Raw genomic sequence first — 24455 nt, forward strand, 5'->3', positions numbered from 1 at the left:
GATTCGGCTATACCTAAATGATAAAAACAGTTATAGTTAGCCTATACTGTGGGATACTTTATTTAGCAAATATTTAGTTAATCTGTTGATCAAACTGCAACCAACTCTCGTGTGAGCGCTATAGTACGTGATCCGTGATCCATTAATGGTGAGGAGGGAAAGGAGAGCAGAATGGGACGACCAACATAATTTGAACTAGACACGACTTAACCATTGAATGTTTCCTTTGTACCTTACTTCTCTGTTCAGTACCACAACAAACTATGTTAAGGTTTGTAAGTTATTGACTAAATTTCCCTAGGCCTATTTCAAAGGATAATCCCCTAATATCAAGAAAAGTTCCCATTCTTCTTGGCAAATTACACATTTCCCCCGGCTTTTTGGGTACCCATGAGTTACCCTCCCACCCGTCTAACCACCCTTTACTCCCAATGATAATCACATTTAAGGTTTCCCCACCCAAAACTCTGAATTCCCATCAGGCCCCCTAATAAGTTGGATTTTATGTTTGTAAACAGGCTTATATATTTTGCCTATTTAATTATTATCATCTTCATAACAGTCTCGGTGACAAAAAAAAAGGTGCACTAGTAGCCTATTGATGCCTTAGAATAACTTTGTTTAATCCGTTTTTCAAACATTAAGGTGATTCTGGGCCTGTAAATAAGTAGGCCTAGTACCTTACCAAAAAGAAACGTAAAAGGTAAAGACAGCTCAAGAACATATTTTTCGTCAAAACAAGTTAACTCAAGGCTACTGGGAACATTTGGAGAATAATAGATATTTTTATAAATCTGACCTGGGTAACTGCTAGATGGTGTTCCATTGGCTGAATTGCTTGAATTGGTCAACTGTTGTCCATTCATGTTCTTCTGTAAAACAAAATCTATATTTAGTAACTTACATATAACTATTAATAACGGAGACATACCGGTAAGTTACCTTGAATTAAATAATAGGTCACCTAGCCTAAATAAAAAATAGGCCTAAGTTAGGTATGGCCTACATACAGTACCATAAGATAAATTGGAGCAGCAAGCCATTTTAACCTAGGTACTAGGATACAGTACCGGTATAGGCTATATTTTTTTAATAGAGAATTTTATAATACCTGTAATAGCCTATCACAAAATCCCATTAAGTTACCGTACTGTAATATTTTAAACTTTCAAATTAAGTTAGGTAGGCCTATTGGAAATCTACTTAGCCTAACTTAAGTTAAGTTAATGTTTCATGCCAGTATTTCATGATAGCCTACTATAAATCATATTGCCTATTGGTGTTACCTACATTTAATAACAGATAACCATACCGATCAATTATTTGTAGACAGCAATTATCTGAAAATAAGTACGACATATCATGCTCATTTACAGTCTAGACCGCCATATGATTGTGTTTAGATTTTAATGCCAAATGTTTGAGTTAGGGTATTCTCACAATATGTGTAGGCCTAGGTAAATTTATAGTAGGTAGGCTAAATGTTAAGTCTAGCCTAACTTACTTAAGTGAATGTTTTAAAATGAGTTTAAAATGCATTCCTTGTAAACTCTTATTTCTGCCCCCTTCACTCTAATTTTCAAGTAAGTTACACAGCATATTCCCTTACTCGACAGATAGTCCCTAAAATCGAGGGTTTTCAGATATATAGCTCAAATAACTTAAGTAACTTAAGTAAGGTTTCAAAGGCAAAATAAAGTTTCTATTTTTTAGTTAAAATTAAAATCTAAGACCCTCTTCCTACAACAATGTTCACATAGGCTATGATCTTATGGACCCAAAATTATGATGCATCATAAATAGCTACGTTAAGTTAGACCTTACGGTAGGCCTACTTACTTAATAGATAATAAGTTAGCCACATTAACTTAATTAGGTCTACTAGGCTATCTAATGAAGAGTTAGACATCCTAAAACTTGTCTAAAAATATTGTAAAATATTGCTCTTAGGGCCGGCCAAGCATAGCCTATGTTCAGGCTTAAATTACGCACGATTTTCTTATAGGTTTAAAATTGCATCAACTTAAATTAGGTAAACTTAGCCTAAGTTAATTCAGTCTAGTAAGTTAATGACTGTTAAACACAAACATAGAGACCAGAATGTTTGTGCAACTTAGCTTACTTGAGTCAATTTATGACTAAATTAAATTTGAACATTAAATATCCAAGTCAACTTTAAGTTACATGGACTAACTAATAAGGAAATTATCAACTTAATGAGAAATAATTGCTTTGTATGAAATGAGGATTTAAACAAGTAATTTTTTCTAACGGAGCAGCTCATAAGAAATGATAATTTGACGTTGAAAATTTGCTTTGATTAAGCCCATTCGTTGAAAGTAACTTAAGGAAAAATGAATCAGGTTGAATTATGTCATGGTCTAGTTAGTTGGCCTGCCCTAGACCTAATTTTACAGTGCATATGAGATAAGCCGAGTAAATTGGACAATAATAAATTTTTTACATCCGATGTCGAGATTCACGTACGATATGGAAGCTTATGCCTGTCATAAAATACAAATTATTAATTGGCGAAAATGTGTATTAATTAATACGGCATTTATCGGTCTAATAAGGGCTAAATGACAGTTATGGATAGCAGACGATTTTTAACTTACAATACAACCACTCGAACTAAATTATTCCTAGTAAATATTACTAAACTGTGTTACTTACAATTGTTAGTTTTCTGTAGGTTTATAATTAATTCCAACTCAAGGCTAGGAAGTTCCACTAAATTCGAAACATCATCACGATCACGTAGCACTGAGAAGGCCTGACATGGGCCTGCTGAAGTTGTCTACTAACGGAAGACTTTCGACGTGGCCGTGTTATTGATATTCAGGAAGCTGTGGAAGTTGTATACTATTCAAAATGTATAATTTGACGACAGTTCATGCATTATTTACTTGCTGTTTATAAGTAAATGATTGAGAATCTTTTGGTGAATTCATTCTTAATAACCGTAGTGCACCTTTCAAACAACATGGATTGTTTCGCTTAGAAATATAACTAACCTAGATACAACACTGATATGTTCTGATCTAAATTACACTAAAATCTGTTTAATGTTTATGGTTACAGCCTAGAACATCAATTATCAATTTTTTTTAACATTGTTGATGATAGCGGTGTCTCTCACTGAGCTAAAATTATAACAGCTCAGTGGTGTCTCTGTGGTGTCTGCACTGCAGTTTGTATAAATAAGTGTATTTATTCAGTTTAAGAATGGGGTTGTGTGCATATGCAGCAGGCCTCAGCATTTTTATGATAATTGCGTGAAACTATTCGTTCAAATTTAGATATATATACTAGCTGTTAGCTGTTAGCACGGTCTCCTTTCTTTAACTCACGACTCCCTTTAAGTCCAGGCCGCGGCTTGGTAAAATTGGCAACGTTGCAAGTGGTTTTGTCTAGCTAGCGCTAGACGTCCCATTGAGATAACATAGCAGACAGATGACACCAGCTCATTAATTAGCGTATTATTCATTTAAATTTAAATTTATGAACATAAATGTATTAAAAGATTGAAAATAAAATATATGGAATTGAAAACCAAAACAATGTTTAAATTGAAAATCTATTTTTGTACATTAAATTGGAGTAAATATTTTCATAGCCCAGTAAAGAATAAGAATATTTATTTTCTCCCAGTAATACAAGTATTACAATAATCAAAATTACAACGCACAACACAATAAAAAGAAATTGATATAATATTCTATTAAAACTAAATGTCCCACGTGTCAGACTGACTAAGAAGGAAAAAAAACACTGGCTTATTCACAACAGTAAACAAGCTTTTGTATTCTTAAAAAATACACAAATTACCATTAGCTGGTTCCAAACAAAACAGCTATTTCAACCCTACTTGCCATGTTGCCACTTCGAAGGCCACAGCCTGGAGTTAAAGGTGGCCGCGTTTAACTACAGGCCGCGGCCTGGTAGAATTGGCAACGTCGCAAGTAGGGTTCAGACGTCCCATAAGTTAACATGGCAGACAGGTGACATCAGCTCATTAATTCGCACTTTATTGATTTAAATTTAAATGTATGAACATACATTTATTAAAATAATGAAAATAAAACATACAGAATTGAAAAACCAAAACAATATGAATTGAAAATCTATACATTATCTGTACATGTTACGGTCTTCTCGCGACAAGCGTTCAAGGGTTGCCGGCGAACAGAGGTGCGGGCTGCTCGTCAGTGAGTCAAAGTGGAGTCAATATTTTCATAGTCCAGTAACCAAGCTTTCGTAAATACACAAATACCATTAGCTTCTTCCAAACAAAACAGCTGTTAAAACCCTACTTGCGACGTTGCCACTTCGAAGGCCGCGGCCTGTGGGAGTTAAAGGCTTAACGCTTCACCCCGTTTGACTTCATAAGTATTATTGTATTAAAGATTAAAGTTAAGTTGAAATAGACAAAACAGAATGCATCAGTAATACAGACAAATAAACACACCGGATTTCAATAAGGTAGTAGAAAGAATAACAAACAAATAGGCTATAAGTACCGTATAGCTGGGGTATTTTTAACAGGTATATGAAAACTTCCCTTTAGAAAGGAATTATGAACTTGAAGTGCAATTTATGAAATAATGGATAGTTTTGTGCAAGGTTTCTCCTCATGACGAACATTTTAAGTACGGTATGATTTATGGGGGACTTGTAGTTTTCTCAAAAGTTCATTTGGTACTTTGGGATTTATATATGGATATCTATATATACATATGTATACTATTAGTTACCCGGCGCGCGTTGCTACGTTAACAACTATTATTTTAAAAGTTAATTTGTTCTTTCCAATCTATATCTTTATATATGTATTAGGTGTATGAATATAAGTTTTTACTTTATATGTTTACATATTTAATACAGTAGGGGAGAATTTAAAGGTTGCTGAGTGCACAGGTGTGCTGCGATTGGGGTTTAATATATTTGGACTAATCTAAAAGTAAAATAGTTTTCTGTTCTGCATTATGTGGAAATATTGTGGCACTATTCCAAATCATGACTAATAGAATGTTGTGATTATTCAAACCAACAGTTGGTGAATGTAAACATCTGCTTTTAAATTATATTTATTTGTTAACATTTGTAGTTCCAAAAGTCTGACATTGGACCCCTCAAAACCCTCTGTGGCGGAGCCCTTTTGACGGATCTGCGATCTTCTCCAAACTTCACACAAACCATCCTTGAATAATGCTTAATAATGCCTGAAAGTTGTATTACAATTTGTCGAGCCGTTTCGGAGTCCATAAGGTACATATAGTTCCTCTTTTATATCTCTAATATATAAAATTCTCGTGTCACAGTGTTTGTCTGCAAACTCCTCCGGAACGACTTCACCGATCGTTATGAAATTTGGTGTGTAAATTCTGTAGGTATGCGAATCGGACGTAAACTATTTCCCGTTTCGAAATTCTTAAAAGGGCTCCGCCCCAGTGGCTATGGAGTTTCCCATGTTAACCTTATGAGAAATGGAATTAATGAATCTTAACAGCTGTTTCAATTAAACAAGTTGGTTCTGTTCTATGATGTTCAATAGCATTAAAGTTACAAGGATTACCAACAGGGTGCAGCACTATTATTTCTTTTACATTTATGACAACAGCTAATTTGCAACCAAAAGGTGAGTGAGCGTAGCGAACGAACTTCAACCTGGAGGCGAGTTAGCGTAGCGAACGAGCTAACCTGAAGGCAAGTGAGCGCAGCGAACGAGCTCCAACCTAAAGGTGAGTGAGCGTAGCGAACGAGCTCCAACCCAAAGGTGAGTGAGCGTAGCGAACGAACTTCAACCAGGACGTGATTGAGCGATGCGAACGAGATCATCTTGAAAATTAAACGTAACGGTACTTTCTTTCCATCGGTCTGTCTTAGGGGAAACCTATAACTTAGGCGATACGAAGTTCGCCGGGTCAGCTAGTACAGTAATATATATAGATTTTGATCAAATTTGGAAAATGCATTTATTTCTTACTAAACTAATAACATAAAAAACACTTTTACCCTCCCTGTTGCAGTAAACCTAAGTAATCGTTAAACTAATTCTATTTAAATAGGGAATAAAAATGTGATATTTTTAAGGAGACATTTAAGTGTAGGCCTACATTTCAATCAGGCAAATGGCATTGATTCGCTTAGTCTGCAGGTTTGCTGTGGCGGGGGTAATTTTTATAGTTATTTTAGGTAAACATTTAGTATACATTACTGATGGAGAGTTCTAACAAGACCAAGGTTTGAACAGTGGCCGTACAAAAAATATTAAATATGACAATGGCATTGAAAACTCAAAATTATTATTAAATATTATCTAAAAGTGTCCAAGTGCACAATATTTTAGCTAATTATTTGTAAAACTACTAAATGTTTTATTGTGTTTTTGGTTGGATGAGAATAAAACCAATATAACATCAGCAGGACTTACAAACTAAATCTTTTGTCAAAAAACATAAAAACTACAATTAAATTATTTTAAATAATTATTCATTTTTAACAGGTCTGGTCTGCAAGCCACATATAATATGAAATACTTAACAATAATTTTAAATTGTTTTATGGTTTTAAGAAGTGTTTGAGCTGTTTACTTGTGAAGAAAGGTGTAGAAGATTTGATCAGCTGTATTATGATGTGAACAATGTGAATAACCTGGAAATGTGACCTTGAAAATAACTCCATTGCCATTCTGTTTTGATCCATAGTTGCTGAAAGGTTGGCACCCTGCAGACAGCTCAGATTTGGAGGTAAGTGACCTAACCTAGCAATTCTGTTTAAACTTTTAAACATTATTGACTTACAACAATTAACTGCAATTAACAGTGCCAGTAATTAAATTTGTGGATATCATCAGTATTAACATTTCAAAGAAGAATAACAATCCATACAATACAATAATAGTTAATTTAATTCCACTAAGAATATAAAAAAGTGAATATTAATTCACAAAACTCCATGGAGTAATATGTAAAATAAAGTAAAAACCCATTTTACAAATCTGTGTATGTCATTGATAAAATGTGCAAGTGCAATGATACTTAATAAATAAAGTTTTTAAATCATGCTACATTATTTGTTATCTCCTTAGTAGGTTAATCGTTACATGTAGCAGTATTCTAGATAAAAACACAAAATTTTATTGAATTCTTAAATTTATTAAGTAAACAATCCATTCTAACTGGAAATAATATTAATTCCTTCCAGTATTTCACTCTTTGAGTACCATACCTACTGTATGTGTATTTTAAAATATATTTTAAGTTAAGAAAATACAAGTATTTATTTTTATTTTTCTCTTACTAAAATTGTAAACCTATGATTGGTATGTTAACTACAACTAGTTAGTTCCACACTACTGCTACATGTCCAACTAAATAATATATTCACTATCAATATTGACCTTGTGATCTAATTAGGTACACAGTTAAACACTGATTAGATCAGATCATAGACATAATATTATTTTACTTACTTACTTCTTACTTCTTGGTGCGTGCTTCCAGCTTCAAGTGATGCCGACCACACGGTGTCTCTCGTATACATAGCTTGCTAATCTCCAACAGTTAGGCTCAGTCAGGATTCTTTTGAGGGAACAGTCAGGTTGGAGTTTTCTCTTTAGCTCATCTCTCCCGTCTGACTTGCTGGGACAATGCAGGAGGATGTGTTCTAGAGTCTCTTCTTCCAATTGACAAACGAGACACAGGGGTGACTCTGCCAGGTTAAATCGGAAGAGATAGGATTGTGTAATTATATGTCCTATTCTTGCTCTTGAGGCAAACGATGCTACTGATCTGGGAAGGTGTTTGAAGACTTCGATGTTGTTGGGTTCTTTGAGGAGGCTATAAAGATGGCGGCCAGTAGGTTCATCGTTCCATCTCTCTACCCACCTGTGTCTCAGAGTTCTGTGAGCTGTGGCTATGCAACTGGAGAGAGTTGGTTGCTTCGGTGGTATTGGATGCATGTTGGAGGCTGCTTTTGCTATTTTATCAGCTTCTTCAGTGCAGTCCGCAGTGACCCGGTATCCATTGTAAACAAATATTTTTGCCTGAAGCTAGATCCAGGAGATGAAATATTTCTTCTGTTATATGATAATAGTTTGAAGGCTTATATTGTTTTAGAAGCTGTAGTGCGCTTTTTGAATCGCTGAGGATGCATATGTTCTCATTATTGACATAATATTATTTTCCCATGTCAACTTTATAATAATATTAAGAATATAAACTTCTGTGATTTTTAGAGGTCAGAGTTTGAGATAGTAGCATGATAGTAGGTACACTGACTGGTGGAGCTTTATAAAGAAACCCAAATTAATAAAATATTCGTGGCAAATATTGTTTGCAGACAAAATTTATTTAATAATACATAGGCCTATTTGTTTTGTAAAATGTTCTTGAGGGAGATATTTTGTAAAATGGTGTGGCTTTTGCTGTAAGGATTGAAAAATTAAATATTAAATTGACTATAAAATTTACTAAATAGCCTATAGGTTACTTCACATTCGTGGCTTTAAAAAGATGTATTGTAATATACAAAATGTGAAAAGTTTATTATACCAACTATGAGTTAACATTGTATTTTTTCACAGGAATTAACATATCACATATAGTATGAAAGTCTTCAAGAAGTACGCTGGAAGCACTGCTAGAAAATATTTGGCGAAGAGGAATCTAAGCTGTCCAATACGAGCAGATGTTCAGGAAACAAAGACAGGAGCAAAACCTTTCAATAGCATTCCTGGTCCAAAATCTCTACCATTAGTTGGTACTCTGTGGAACTATGTTCCTCTTTTGGGTAAGACAATTAGACAACTATTATTTTTTTATATTTTTTTTAGCTCGAAGCAATTAAGTTTAGAAGGGTCTGTCCGAACTTAGACCATCCACGGAGATTGAAAACTGAAAAATGATTTAAGTTATTTTGTATTTTCAAGTGGTATGAGTAATCTATGGGGAAAGATGTATGAAAACACTCAACCTATGTGGATGGATGGATAAGTGTATTAAAACTTGACTGGTCACGATCCTGTAGACTGAAGTTTGGAGATTTTATACAAAATCTATATCTTAAAACATAATGCACTGGAAAAGGTTATGAACTACGTACTAAGATACTTTATCACTATAATTGGTTCCTTTTTTACAATGTTCTCCTTTTATACAAGACGACAAGCCAATGACAAGTAATGTTTTCATTTTGTGCTCATGCGTTGATACCTTTATCTAAATTTCCTTAGGCCTATATTCTTATATTTACCAACTTTTCTGCACATTTTCTAGCACAGTATATTAATCAAAGTAAAGCAGATACTGTAAAATTTGCCCTGAAATAAGAGAGAAACAGTCAAAACCAGTACACCAAAATCTAACCTGAAATCAAAACAGATTTTACAATGTAAAGTCTTGCACTTTTCAAATAACTCCCTTATTTCACTAAACTTGTTTTAAGGTAATCTTATATGATCCAAATATTTCTTTTAGGAGAGTACAGATTTGACCACTTGCACGTGAATGGGTTACGTAAGCTGCGGAAGTACGGACCTCTAGTGAGGGAAGACATTGTACCGGGGGTGTCTGTTGTTTGGGTCTACACTCCTGAAGACATTGAAACAGTGTATCGGTGTGAGGTAATACAGTCAAGAAGGTTTTCATCTAATTTAACTAATTTACGCTAAATTTATAGGAAATATATTTGTTGAAACAAAAAAGTACCCGTGGTTAGTATAAAAATCATGAAAACGTCACTGTTCATTTTAGCTGCTGAAAAGGGCTCAAATATTTTCTACCTGTAGTAAAGCCTCATTGCTAAGTAAAGGTAAAGCTAGTAGATACTGAAAATTAATAGTTGTAAATATTTTCGATTTTATATTCAATAAAAATCATAATTTAAATATGAATGAGGATGATGTGGGGAAATATTTTTAAATATCTGTACTGAAGCTGATATATCTTGCACAGGGTCGTTACCCTGAACGCCGAAGTCACCTTGCACTCCAGAAGTATCGGAGGGATCGGCCACATATTTATAACTCTGGAGGGCTTTTACCAACGTAAGTATGAGAAAGATAAGATAAACTTTAAAGCATAAGGAATAAAATATCAGAAACATACAGCTGGCAATTAAGCTTGGGAGATAAACACTTCTCCTACAGAAGCATTTATTATGGAATCAATCCAAGAGTCAAGCAGTACTCTATTGGGAGTTTAATGAGCTTTAAAGTAAGTCCATGTCTCAAAACAACAAGGAGAAAACACAGCTATTCTTGATCATTCATCAGCTGGTCTTGGCGAGAAAACTGGTCTTGGCCAGTAATTAACGTACACAGATCATTTCCTTCTATAATTCACGTCATCTTGCATTTCTAAATAGAATCTGCATTGTTGAAGCTAGGTGCATTACGTCAAGAAAGAAATAGTTTGTTTTGAAAGGAGTGTAGTGTGCTGCTGTAATAAACTGTTTTTTTATACACCAAAACTAATTGTGTCAAATTGAAAGAGAAACTTATTATAAACATTGGTTATCCCTACCTCAAACTACACCATAGTTAAAACAATAAAAAGAGAGACTAGAATAACTTTAAACCGGGTACATGCAAACTCATAAAGTGTACATTTAACCACAGTATGTTTTCCTGCATATGGAAACAGCATCTCTAAGGAGGATATGGCAAGAGTTCAAAGAATTCAAAATTCTGCAATAAGGTTCATTTTTGGCCTTAACCGCTTTGACCACGTGTCCTCCTTCCGAGATGCTGCAAAGCTCATCCCAATGGATGAAATATGCAGGCGGAGGCTGACCTTCTGCCTGGTCCATAAAGTGCTCACGCTGGGAGAGCCTCAGTACCTCAGCGAGAGGCTTAAGTACAGGGGGGAGATCTGCCTGCGTGGTACTCGTTCCGACCGCAGGCTTCACTTTCCTAAAGTGAGGCTTGAGGTTGGAAGAAAGTCATTTTCTTATTTTGGCCCGCAGTTGTATAATGGCCTCCCTCAGGACATAAAGAGCTCCAAATCGTATGGCTCATTCAGGGCCGCAATGCAGAAAAACAAATGTAAATTGTAAATGTTTTTTCTTTGGATTTTTTTTTATATTAAATTTCTGTATATATTAGGATAGTTTAGTTTTAGTTTGACTTGAGTAAGTTTGAAAATCATGTATATGAAACTCGCTTGTAAATAAAGGCCTTTTTATTTATTTATTTATTTATTCTTTGGGAAAACTTGTTTACAGCTGGTTCATATCAATGGGGATATCAATTTCACCATTCAAAATCAATAGTAGTATCCTATGGCAAAACCTTTATGGTGCTTGTTTGATGAAATATCTACTCCACTACTTCCTTTTGAGAAATAAACCTAAAGCTGTGTTTACACCAGTAACAAAGGCAGTAGGCAAAGTCAGGTGACAGGCTACTAGGGTAGGTTACCTGCCTAGTGTATTTCAAGTTTCCTGAGGCAGGTAACCTGCCTGCTAACTGCCCTTAAAAGATGGTCTTCTCAGGTTCTAATCTGTTTGGTCCAGAAATCTATATCACAGAGGAGACCCTTCACAATAATTTCCAAAATAATTTCTACAAACTGTGCTTCTTCCATGGTTCCAGTAATGGGGAGGAGTGGTGGAAGTTGCGCTCAGTTTTCCAGCGCTGTCTCAGTCGAGTGCAGGATGTGCGCTCGCACTTGCCTGTCACTGACACTATCATGACAGAGTTTACCAAGTACGCAGCCAAAAACTCAATACCAACAACAGACTTTTTGCCTAAACTTTCCCGTTTGCATCTGGAATGTAAGTAAAAACCAGTCTGTTACTTTGTAGAATGTCTTTAGGCACCAACAACTACATACAAATATAAATGAATGACTATCAAAACTCAGGAGGATGAAAATAAAACTAAATGTTAAAATTCACAAAAAATCTGCACTTCCAATGCAGAAAGAGTGTGTTTTGATCAGTTTTAAAAATTTATAAAAACCAATTATTAGTGTAGAAAAAGATGTAGATGTACAGATTTTTATTTTTTATAGATGCACAGCCAGCTATAAAAATACCATAATATTAAAATCATGGTAAATAAAGTAAATTCTGGGACAACATTTAGCCTATAATCTAAGATTTTACTTGTTGTATTTTTGTTACTTTTTGACGTACCGTACCCATTTAGTTGTGTTTGTCAATCCATCTTGTACGGTAATTTGCATGGAAGGATTTTATAAAAATAAAAATTGTAAATAAAAGGTTAAATACCGGAATACCGGTAGTAGTGTCGGTGATCCGGGTTTAGATGCTGACCTAAGCCGGGATCACCGACAGTAGGCCTACTACAGGTAGTTAACCTTTTATTTATAAAATACGTGATCCAGAGGCTAAACATGTTAAAAATCGTAAACTTTTGTGCCTTATTGGCAGTTGTACTTTCCTCATCATCAACAGTCTCTCCTGTTTGCATGATACTCCGTTCATAAAATATAGGTTTGAGGGGAAGCGATTCCAACCCCATCCCTCACTTTAAATTTGAAACAAAAGCGACAGCTGATCAGCTGATGTATAGATTAAGCTACAAAAGTGGGGGGAACCCAGGAAACCTCCCCCTTAAATCACCTACATTTTGTGAACAGACTATAGTAGGTACTGGGTACTGTTCACCTGAAGTACCCTAAAGGTCTAACATTCTTTCATGCACAACATTCCAGTGACTTGCATGACAGCGTTCTCCACAAGACTACAGAGTTTCTCAGACCCAGAACAGCTGTCACAGTCGCGCAGCTCACAGCTGATCAGTGCTGCGGCGACCACCAACAGCTGCATACTGCGGACAGACAATGGCCCGCAACTGTGGCGATGGGTTCGAACACCTCTGTACCGCAAACTGGAGCAGGCTCTGCACACACTTGAGCTGTAAATTAGTTCTGATTGTGTTATTGTAGTAGTATTGTTGAATAGTATAGTGTATATGATGAGGTCCGATATTTTGATGAGGTTCTATGCCGCATATTTTTAACATGTTTAATAGTTTGAGTAGGTTTGCTATCATAATACAGAGACAACTCCGTTTTTGTTTGGACACATTAGAGGCTGGATCACTATTCAAACTAAAATACAGCTGAACCATAAACACCTTCTGGATTTATAAGCTAACTAGCTGTGTACCCGTTCTACGCACGGGGATCTTATAATATTCAGTTGAAACCTTCTTATATAAAGAACAGCAGTTGGTTTGCATATTTTAAGATATGCTGGCCAAACTATTATACATAGCTTCATTTTATGTTGTTTTTTGTTGTTCCGGATCGGTATGACAATCAATAAAAGGTTAAATTACCTCTGTGTCTGCCGGTCGATCCTATAACGGTAGGCTTACTTTTATTTTTACTATCTGATCTCGTTTGCATGGCTCAATCACGTCCTGGTTGAAGTTCGTTCGCTACGCTCACTCACCTGTATGTTGGAGCTCGTTCGCTGCGCTCACTTTCCTTCAGGTTAGCTCGTTCGCTACGCTCACTTGCCTTCAGGTTAGCTCGTTCGCTACGCTCACTCGCCTCCAGGTTGCAAATTAGCTGTTGTCATAAATGTAAAAGAAATAATAGTGCTAGTGCTGCACCCTGTTGGTAATCCTTGTAACTTTAATGCTATTGAACATCACAGAACAGAACCAACTTGTTTAATTGAAACAGCTGTTAAGATTCAATAATTTCATTTCTCATAAGGTTAACATGGGCTTCCAGAAATTCCACGTCAAAAATCGACAAAAACTTGATTTTCAAGGGTTTACTGTTAAATATCTAACTGTCTCATATTCGATGAAATACGTCTAAAACCATCTCATATATGTATAGTATTTGGAAAATAAGTTTCAGGCGGGACAGTGCTATAGTTATTGAGGAGTAGTTGTAATAAAGTGCGTATTTTAGCGTTACCAAGAGAATGACAGATAGACAGACAGACAGACAGACAGACAGACAGACAGAAATTGAGATAAGGTTTGATTCGGTTTCTCTGACCTATGAAATGTAAAAATAACCAAAAAGTTCATTATTCTAAGCAATGTACAGACAAAACTCTAATTTTATTTATATAGATTTAAATGATATAAGTTCCTTTTTCATTTATAACAACCGTATGCAATATGAAAAACTAAAACACAGAGTAGAAGACAGGTTATCCACACAATCTGAACGAGCATAAGCAGTATTGGCCTTACCCTTGTTTGAACAACTTCAAGTCTGGACCAATGTCCAAACTAAAAACGGGGAGAAGGTAGTATTAAAATTAAAAGATACATGTCATAACTACTACTCTATTATAAATGCAGTACTGGTACCACAGTAATTACTGTGTATAATTACACAGTATACACACAATAAGGGAAAACACCAATAGAAAGTTCAAAATTGGTTTACGGTATACATATTTACTCTAGGACTGCTGTCGCGCTGGTAAACAAGGTGCAGCAAGAAAGAGAAGGCGGGAAGGCAGGCTCGTCACTTGTGGCCCAGTACCTAGCAGCTGCTGATCTCAACATTAGAGACATCTACGGGATGGCTGTAGACTTGATATTGGCTGGGATAGACACTGTGAGTACATCCTGCAGTGACTGGAGACAAAACAAGAAATTTGTTGATGGTCTTGTACAGTGCTTCATTTTGGAATTGAGGTAACAATAATATTCTTGGGTATAGTTGTATATTTCCCTATGTTTTCCACTTTGTGTGGCATCTCGTATGTATAAGAAGACCCCCCTGAAGATACCAACTATACAACAAAGACTAGCTACAATTAGAACAGAGGTAACACAAAAACTAACAACTACTGTAGTACAATGAAGTACCAAATTCCAAGGGTTTGTTACCCAGACAGCACACTTTCTCCTCAGGACATCCCACGGATATTGCGACAGGATATGCAAGATATCCCATAGTGGTCCTATGGTCAACTTGGGATATCACAGGATATCCACAGGAATGCCTAATGTCCCCGCCCGGGGATGTCCTACGGATAAGCTCACACGCATATCCGTGGGACATCCAAGGTCATCCCAGGGTAGTCCTCAGGTCATTCTCAGGACATATGGGACTACTATGGGATGTCCCTGGGATAAAGTGTGGTCTGGGCCTGAACATAAAAAACACAAAATAATATAGATTTAGTATGAAAAGCTTAATTATAAGTTTAGTAAATTGATTAAATCTTACTAATATTATAAATGTGAAAGTTTGGATGTATGGATGTATGGATGTATGTTTGTGACAAGTGAACGCAAAAAATACTGGTCGGATTGGGCTGAAATTCGGCATGATGATAGCTCATATTCCCGATTAACATATAGGCATATTTTTATCCCAAAAATCCTTCCGGGCTCCGCCCCAGTGGCTCTGGAGTTTCCCATGTTAACCTTATGAGAAATGGAATTAATGAATCTTAACAGCTGTTTCAATTAAACAAGTTGGTTCTGTTCTATGATGTTCAATAGCATTAAAGTTACAAGGATTACCAACAGGGTGCAGCACTATTATTTCTTTTACATTTATGACAACAGCTAATTTGCAACCAAAAGGTGAGTGAGCGTAGCGAACGAACTTGAACCTTGAGGCGAGTGAGCGTAGCGAACGAGCTAACCTGAAGGCAAGTGAGCGTAGCGAACGAGCTAACCTGAAGGAAAGTGAGCGCTGCGAACGAGCTCCAACCTAAAGGTGAGTGAGCGTAGCGAACGAGCTCCAACCTAAAGGTGAGTGAGCGTAGCGAACGAACTTCAACCAGGACGTGATTGAGCCATGCGAACGAGATCATCTTGAAAATTAAGAAGTTAAACGGGGCAAAGCCCGCGGGTTACAGCTAGTAGTTAATAAACACAAATTTTGAAGAAAAAAACGAGAAAAAAGTTTTTGGCCCAGACGGGTTTCGAACCTGGTACCTTCGCCTTGTGAGCCTCTTACCTTACCTCCTGAGCTATCTGGGCTTGTTGATCATTGGTGTTTTCAAGTGGTTAAAGAGTAGCCGACAGTTGCAATGGTCGCAATACTTAAAATATTTTTGATACTACAGTATAGGCTATATATGATTCTGTTAATCTGTTTGGACCTCAAGTAGTTGAATTGTTTTTCTGGTAGTTGGAGAGGATACTGGTATTTGAATATAGATTATTTAATCACCATTAGATTAGCACTGTAATAATTGATTGTTATATGATTAAAATTAGTTTTTTGTTGTTTTATTAATTTAAAGTTAGAATTAAATTCACATTTCACACAACTATGTTAGAACTCTAGTTTTCCTGAACTCAGTGGTAGTAATATATGTCAGTAAAGTAAAGTCAACCCTTGCTAGCCATAGTATTAATAAGGCATATTTTCAATCTGGGAAACCTTAAACTTTTAAAATAAATTATAAAACCTCAACATCTTAATGCGTAGGAATCTTATTTTTAGAAAAAAAAACAGACCAAAATTATTTGTTAAATAATGAAGACGGCCCAATTATAAATTCGGAATTACTGAAAATAATTACATCAAGAACAACACTGTAACATATCCAAAATTCAAAAGATTAATTTTTCTAATACCGTATTATTTTTTTATTTTTCCAATATCCTTTAAATCATCTGTTTTAACTTTGTTTAAAATTAATTTATTAAGTAAATATTTACTTTTTGTACTAGTGTAAACACAGCCTGAAGATGGAAACCAAGTTTCTGAAAGCACTAGTGAAAAAAACTAATTATTATATATTGGCCTTGTTGAACATTTAAATTTAGATATACTGTACATTTCATCAGTGGTAGTATTTTTTTTTTCTTCAGTTTGTCACCGGGACATTACGGGACATTACCGGACATTACAGGATATCCAGTGGATTTTGTACATGTCCTGGGATGTCATGGGACATTCTGGGATATCCTATGGCATTCGTACATATCCCGGGACTTTACAGGATATCCTGAGGTTAACTTACAAATCCCGGGACTTTACAGGATATCCTGAGGTTAACTTACAAATCCCGGGACATTACGGTATATTGTAGGATATCCTGTGGATTTCGTACTCGTCCCGGGATTTTGCGGGATATCCTGAGGATAGCGCACATATCCCGAGACATTCTCAGGACATATGGGACTACTATGGGATGTCCCTGGGATAAAGTGTGCTGTCTGGGTAATGTTGTTATCCTATAGGATTACTCTGCTAAATCCCTTTTTTTTACCATTTACGTAGTTTTACTACCTTTCACTGGTGGTAATTGTAAATAATGTAAATAAACCTGTGAAATGTAGCAAACACTGCAGCAATTGCCGAGCTTTCTTTGTCTATTCTTAACCAAATCCCAACATTATGAAATATTACGTAGTTTCTGTAAAGACTTACTAAACATTTTCCAAGGTTTACCAGCTGTGATTATCCCTCTCTCAATAGTATATTTCGTACCTAGGGCCGAAAATGAGGGTTTGCCGGCTCGAGATAGTTTTTAAGTTCGAGACGAAGTCGAGAACTTAAATCGATCGAGAGCTGCAAAACCATTTCGGCCCGTGGTACGAACGCTATTTTTCACCACACTATACCCTATTACCACTATTCACTATTATAATAATGCACACTGATAGTCAACACAACTACAACTTTAAGGTTATGTAAAGAAATAATTTGAGGAATCAGCAAAAATAAAAATAAATAGTTGCTAGGCAACGGCGACAATAACACAATTCTATTGCAATGCTATGGATTTTGATTGTGTATTTAAAATGCATTCATGTTTTAAGTAAGTAAGCGGACAGCTGACTTTGCGGCCCCGGCCTGTAAAAACCTGCTCGGTCCCCAAATTTCGATGACAGCTGGCATGGCCAGCAAAACGTAACTTTCAGCCACCAATTAACGTATGTAATACAGCCAAAAACATCATAGTGTGGTGAAAAGATACATTTAACCCAATCATATGCTTATCATTTTCAGGCTCTTTTACAAAATACATTCTTGATCTACTAAATCAAGTGATCAACTGTTGCAGACAACGTACACCTCCTGCTTTGCCCTGTACCACCTGGCTACTCACCCCCAAGTGCAGACACAGCTGTATGAAGAAGCTTGTCGTCTGCTTCCGTTGTCTACTGATGCTATAACCTCCACTAGTCTCACACAAGCCGTCGTCTGCAGGGCTGTGGTCAAAGAGACTCTACGGCTCAACCCCGTGTCTGTCGGAGTTGGCAGGATACTCGCTAAGGATGCTGTCCTCTCAGGCTACAACGTACCTGCTGGTGTAAGTTTTGAAAGTTGTTTTTAGGTTCGATGATGTTATGTATTTAAAGTAAATAAATAGTGTCCTGACTGCTGGGATGCAAATAGGTTTGTCCCCCATTCCCATTACTGGGGGTGTAGGGATTATGGTAGACCTCTAACAGAAAGGGGGGTCTCTGGAAAAATGTTTAATTAAAGTAGTTGAAAAAGAGTTTTAAAGCTGTTTGGAGTTTAACACGATGACTGCTGAAAACAACATACAGGCGCTCCCCAGTGGCGGGCGAAGCCCCGGCACGCAACGGAATCAGCGAACGCAATTGGCATTCAAATATTTCAGTCTGACGAATCACAAAAGAGCAGTGGTGACTGTGCTGCGTTACCCCGAGAGTGGATGTAGTTCACTGAAACACCCAAAGGTAGCAGCACTGCACGGATCCGTATCCAGTGTCTTTGTAATGTGGGTTGAAGAGAAAAAATCCCCGAAACCGGGACAAAAGCCGACTATAGTCGGCGTTAGCAGTCAACGTGTTAAAATACTGCTTCGAAGCAGAGTAGTTTTTTCTTGTTCCAAAATTAAGATTTTCTTTAAAGAGAAGTTTACAACAAAATTATTCAAAACAATAGGGTGAACAACTTTTCGTAAATTTGGCGCTCTGGGCTGTGACCCAAAGTGGGGCCTGGGTGGACTTAGTCTGAGTGATATACTTTAAATTTGAAACAGTTTTCCTAATTTATCGATTACCACTGAGCTGGTTAGGTCTCCTATTAAACTGTTTTTTGGTTGTTTGGTGAGTTGAATCAGAAGATGTTGGTAGTCTTAGTTTTAGAGATATACTCTAAAATGTTTTCCTAATTTATCAGTTACTTTTAAGTTGTTTAAGCTCATATTAAAATCAGTTGAATACTCTAAGCCAAATCAAGTCTAACAATTTGCAAAGTTCCTGTCAGGATCAGTCGTTGGAACAAAAATTAGTGGAATCGGAAATGTAAGGTTGAATTCTCTTGATTTCAAGCTAAAATGGTTTGAATTATCTTGCCCTGTCAAGTGATCTTGTATTATTATGATATATATAATATGTAAAACTTCTCTTCTCCCTGAAGATGTCACACACCGTGGTGAAATATATCGGAGGAAACTTCTAAAATCCTGTAAGAACAAAGGCTATCAAACAATTAAGGTAACTAATAATTCAATTTTATAGTTCTTGCCACTGGGAAGATAAATAAAATCACGACAAAAACTTACTTATCATTATCATATAAACTTCACATATTTGACCATTACAATATTTGACCACTCAACATACCAACTGTACTGTTGTTTGGCTTAAACAATAACAGTATTGAATTCATGTATGTAGAATAACTACAACAATTAAATTTGTAAGGCTCGGCCACTTACAGGTAGTTGGACTGCTGGCAGTTTACTGTGGTTGAGATGGACGGACATGGATGATGTTATAATGTAGGTGGAGAATTTATCTTCATGCATTACATTTAATGTTTTCCTTAAAAATGTGGAATTTTCAGACAGTTGTGGTGACCCAGAACCAAGTAACATGTAGACTAGATGAGTACTTCCCTCAGCCCAATGACTTCATACCTGCTCGGTGGATGAAGGGCACTCCAGAGTACAGGACCTGCAGCCCGTACCTTGTGCTGCCCTTTGGACATGGTCCTCGGGCTTGTATTGCCAGGAGACTAGCCGAGCAGGCACTACAGGTTCTCCTGCTTAGGGTGAGCATCTATGCAAATCTTTCAAACATTCTCGAGTCATATGGATAAGAGGGAATAAATAGTGGACTATAACAGTGCTAGCATACATAAGTATACTCTGTTATTCCAGGTCTAGGCGATGACGAGGCTTCCCCATCTTCTATCCCTTTCTCTTACTCCCCCCTTTGCCATCTCTCTTCTCTCCTCTTATCATCCTATCCTACCTCAAACATAAGACTATATTGTAACTGTAACAAATCAGAAATAAACATATTCCTGTGAGGATAATTTAATAATAATAATTTATAAGTTTTAAGTGGAAAATCATCGCTAAATGTGAGCTGAAGTTGCAGGTCTTCCATAATCTCCCCTACAGTATTATCATCTGCATATTTGGTGAGTCGGTGGCTCAGTCGGTAGTGTCATGGATTTCAGGCTCAAGACAGCGATGTCTTGGGTTTGGATACTGGTCATTGCTGCAAACATTTTATCAGTACAGTTCACCCTTGTACTGTACCGGCTCACCCCTTGCTTTGCTGGATACGTTCCACGCACAGGCAAATAGTCTATGTGGACGAGCAAATGCAAGGTTAAAAGACCATAATTATTATATTCCTCCACACCCATTTGTTTCAAACTATTGAAACTAACACTCCTTTTTACTGGATTATATCAATAACTAAAAAACCATGACTTCGCCAACCCTGGTGTTCTTGTAGGAGGCTAAAACTTGGAGATTGTTTATCTTGTCACTGTTGCAGATGGTACGAGAATACGAGCTAAGCTGGGAAGGAGGAAAACTGGATGTTCGTTCTCTTCTGATCAACAAACCCGACGGTCCAGTTCTGTTAAGACTCAAAAATAGATCTTGATATCATTGTCACCCATAGTTGATTCTCTTGTAAAATAATAAACCCCCCACTTTCACAAATCCTCTGACCTATGTACCAAGTTATTATTAGTGCTACAGGGAGGAATAAGGTGTGTTTTTTATTGAAATGTAAAAAGCTTAGTATAAAATTAATAAATTTGGAACATTTGATTAAAGTCTATGTTATAAATAAATTTTAAACTTGAAATGTTTGTTTAGGTTATTCGATCAGCTGAAACATGTGAATAAAATTTATCAAAACAAACGAATATTTACTTCTTAAATCCAAGTGTTTTGTTTTTACTTCATCCATGACGACCAACAAACTTGGCCTGTGCTTCCTACGAGAAATAACCCTGGAGATGAAATAAGATTATAATAAGAAGTAAGATTTTACTTTAGAAGTCTAAACCAGAACAATTTAAAAGTAAGTACCGCTTGGATTCCTTAGCTTTTTTTAGTTATTTATTTACGACATAGCCTTCATTTTGACATACCTATAAGTTATAACCATTCTATGACATGTACATTTAAGAATTCCATCTTCAAACATCACCTCTTATTTTTTCTGTAGGCCTACAGGTTTCAATGAATGGTTTGTTGTGTTGAATTTGTTACCGACAGGAAACAGTTTTTATATCAGTTTTGATTCGGTTCTTTACCAAGGGACGTAAAACACTGTGTTTTATCCATTAGAGTATTTGAACTCATAAAGCCCTCTCATAAAATACGCTCAGGTACGTCCTCTCATAAATACATGCTAAAAATAACTCTATTATCATGTTGATGAGAAACCTAAGCAGTGTCCAAAATTGGTTGTAGCAAACTTGGGCATACTGTACTATCAAAGCAAAGATGGTTGACTCCGGCCAAACTGTCTTACTAGGCAATAGTCCTTATTCCTTTCAAACTGACTAAGAAGGAATTCCCCTAAAAGTTACCTTTCCCATGACTTTAAATAATGCACATGGACAGATGATAAGGAAGGAAGGATTGTACGTGCCAGACCCCGTTTTTACACAGTCAGATTTTTGTGGCTTTGTCAAGGGAGCGCTTTTTCAGTGAAAACTATGTCTATGTAAAAACAAAGCCATCAACACAAAATTCAAATATGGCCATATTATTACTTTAAACATAGAAAAGACGTTCAAAGACATCCTGTAAACATCTCAAAACGTAAATATCTAAATAACGTAAACAAATTTTTTAAATTACTTTTTTTAAACTAAACTTTTTAAATTTAAATGTGATGAGTAAAGCCAGAGGTGTTACTTATAAAGGGTGCGCCAAAATAACCTGACGGTTTTTAATACTAAATAACTCAATAACAAACTACAATTTCATGTATTAAATAACGTTATATTGTACACACTACTATGCCATTTTCATTTATGAAAAATTATATCACTCAGTTTATATCGCCTTCTCCTAAACACAGGCTTCCCATTTTTTTGCATATTTGCAGTCACCTTCGCCTGATGAATAGAAGCAATCTCTTCCCTGATACACTCTATGAGTTCAGGGATGGTTTGAAATTTCGAAACGCTTTTTAAGTATCCCCACAGCCAACAGTCACACAAAATTAAGTCTGGGGATCGAGCTGACCACATCGCCAAACCAAGAGATCACTTTTACCGGGAAAGAGTTCACGCGAAACTGTCATTGAAAAATTGGTTGTATGACAAGTTGCGCCGTCCTGTTGAAACCACGTGTTAGTCATGTCTATCCCTCATAACATCCGCAGCTGTGGAACCAAAAACCCCCTCAGTATTTCCAAATAGCGTTCCGAGTTCACAGTGACAGGGGGGTGTTCCCACTTTCGTCCTCAAAAACATATGGTCCGATGACTCCAAACAGTGCCACACCACACTGCACCACACAAGACAGTAACTTTTTTTGACAACGTGATGTTTTACCAAACATAACCTAAAAATTGCATAACATAAGCAATCGTTCACTACAACAATGAGGTCTCTAGCTAGTATAACAGCTGACTTATTACAAAACAGAAACCGTCAGGTTTATTTGGCGCATCCTTTATTAGACATAAATCATGTATTAAAGGTAAAAAGTGAACAACTACACCATATCCTATAAGTTTAATTGCCAAAACCATAACAATAAATATATCAGCCCCAATTTACATGAAGTGTAGATGCCGAACGCCCAATATTTAGTTTTGTTGTTAAACCTTGCCTTTTATGAGTTTGTTAGCCATTTTGTAATTTTATTCTTATTTGGACAACGCCTTGCACCATCCTTTAAAATACGGGAAATTAAGACCAATAAGTTAACACAGCTCTATCATTTAATGTTATTTATTATTTTTACCAGTATATTTTATTCTTATTAACAATTAATATTTTGCCCTTTAGGAATTACATAATAAAATGGTGCTGTTCTAACATAACCTAACCAAACCAAACCTCTAGAACCTCTTTTGATGTCAGAAAAGGCACGTCTGGGTGGGCGGTCAGGCTTTAAGCGAATTCGTGACTGAATTAAGTTTCTTTGAAGGTAGGTTAGATAAGATAAGGTCAAGTTTAGGTTATAATGAATCGAGTTGTTACTTTATGTCACCTAAAGACTGTTTTTGTACAATTAAAACCCTGGAAAAACTCTTAATGTACTATTTCAATAATGCAAGCATTTTTAAATAGTACATACTTTACGGTGTTAAGTACTACTGTAGGCTTACTTCGCCCACAGTTCATTCCACTTGTAAATATGTCATCCACCCTACATTGTTTATTCTAATGTTGTATATTTGTACGGCGATATCTTGAGTAATATTCATCAGCGGTGAAAAATTATGTTATATTTTAATTCAGTAGGTAAAAAAACTATAAAGTAAGATATCAGAATTTAAAATTAATTTGGAGGCACCTATACTAAATAAATACCAATTAATGAGACCATCATCAGTCTCTTTTTAGAGTTGCGACTCTCTTCTTCTCAAACAAAGTTACTGTTTCAATTTGTATGCTTCTTTTTGTACTGAATATGAGGTCAAGTGGGGTAGTCATGTATGAGCTATTGAAAAATAGCTAAAATTACTAACAACTACCACAGCTTTAGTTAGTGATAGAGCCAGGTTGGGAAGTAGTGCGCTACACTTAGCGACGCTACGCACTCTACTTTTTTTGTAGCGTTAGCTGTAGATACGTTACTTTTCAAATTTTTTAGCTTTAAAAGCTGTGTCCAGCTACATTTTTAAGTAGTTGAGTTGTAGTGGAGTTTTAGGTACTTTTCTCACTACTTTTGAATTGATTGATAGTGATTTTTATCACAACCTAACTTAGCATCCTCTTTCAAACTGAAATTTGTACTTGTTAAATTGTTGAACTGCTCCATTTTGTTAAAAGCCATATGAGGGTCAGATTGTCAAAACAACCCAAAAGTGCAATGCCAAGTCTTGTATGACATCTGCCACTGTTAAATATTAATGAGATTTTCTTTTGTTCATGACATTTATTTTCCAACTATTTTTCTACTACTAAGGTAAACTGTATTATTGAATCTACAAGTATGAAACACATTCTGTCAGAGTAAATTAAAAAAGAAGTAAGCAAGTCATTCCTTACGTTTTATTTACAATGTTTTTAAAGTTTACATGATAACTCAGTGAGCCTAAAGTGTTGCTCAAAAGGAAC

General features: G+C 36.0%; 3 protein-coding genes across 6 annotated transcripts in view; 1 reads left to right on the forward strand and 2 right to left on the reverse strand.

Annotated features, from left to right (window-relative positions):
* Positions 1 to 2782, reverse strand: part of LOC128985620 (protein transport protein Sec24A-like) — a 31156-nt gene extending 28374 nt beyond the window's left edge. For 3 of the 4 annotated variants that reach the window (XM_054405318.1, XM_054405319.1, XM_054405317.1), the window contains exons 1-2: positions 2677 to 2782; positions 800 to 872 (exon numbers count right to left, since the gene is read on the reverse strand). In XM_054405318.1, the coding sequence (XP_054261293.1) occupies positions 800 to 866 (67 nt within the window). In that variant the 5' untranslated portion in view covers positions 867 to 872; positions 2677 to 2782. Of the gene's footprint in view, positions 1 to 799; positions 873 to 2676 lie in introns of those variants that run through there. The other variant, XM_054405320.1, reaches the window with a different exon arrangement.
* A 3927-nt stretch (positions 2783 to 6709) lies between these two features.
* Positions 6710 to 20957, forward strand: LOC128985621 (cytochrome P450 302a1, mitochondrial-like). The gene is made up of 10 exons (XM_054405321.1): positions 6710 to 6752; positions 8591 to 8796; positions 9483 to 9628; positions 9960 to 10051; positions 11600 to 11781; positions 12687 to 12891; positions 14414 to 14567; positions 17989 to 18237; positions 19746 to 19952; positions 20693 to 20957. The coding sequence occupies exons 2-10, from the start codon at positions 8613 to 8615 to the stop codon at positions 20801 to 20803; spliced, it is 1530 nt and encodes a 509-aa protein (XP_054261296.1). The 5' UTR covers positions 6710 to 6752; positions 8591 to 8612; the 3' UTR covers positions 20804 to 20957.
* Positions 20958 to 22593: 1636 nt separating this feature from the next.
* The window catches only part of LOC128985302 (basic proline-rich protein-like), a 9674-nt gene continuing 7812 nt past the window's right edge, over positions 22594 to 24455 (reverse strand). Inside the window, exon 4 of the mRNA XM_054404692.1 lies at positions 22594 to 22671. Within this exon, the coding sequence (XP_054260667.1) occupies positions 22594 to 22671 (78 nt within the window). The remainder of the gene's footprint in view (positions 22672 to 24455) is intronic.

Source organism: Macrosteles quadrilineatus, unplaced genomic scaffold (genome assembly GCF_028750875.1).
Source record: "Macrosteles quadrilineatus isolate MER2022 unplaced genomic scaffold, UCM_ALF_1.0 Scaffold_2__2_contigs__length_208266976, whole genome shotgun sequence".
NCBI classification, from domain to species: domain Eukaryota; kingdom Metazoa; phylum Arthropoda; class Insecta; order Hemiptera; family Cicadellidae; genus Macrosteles; species Macrosteles quadrilineatus.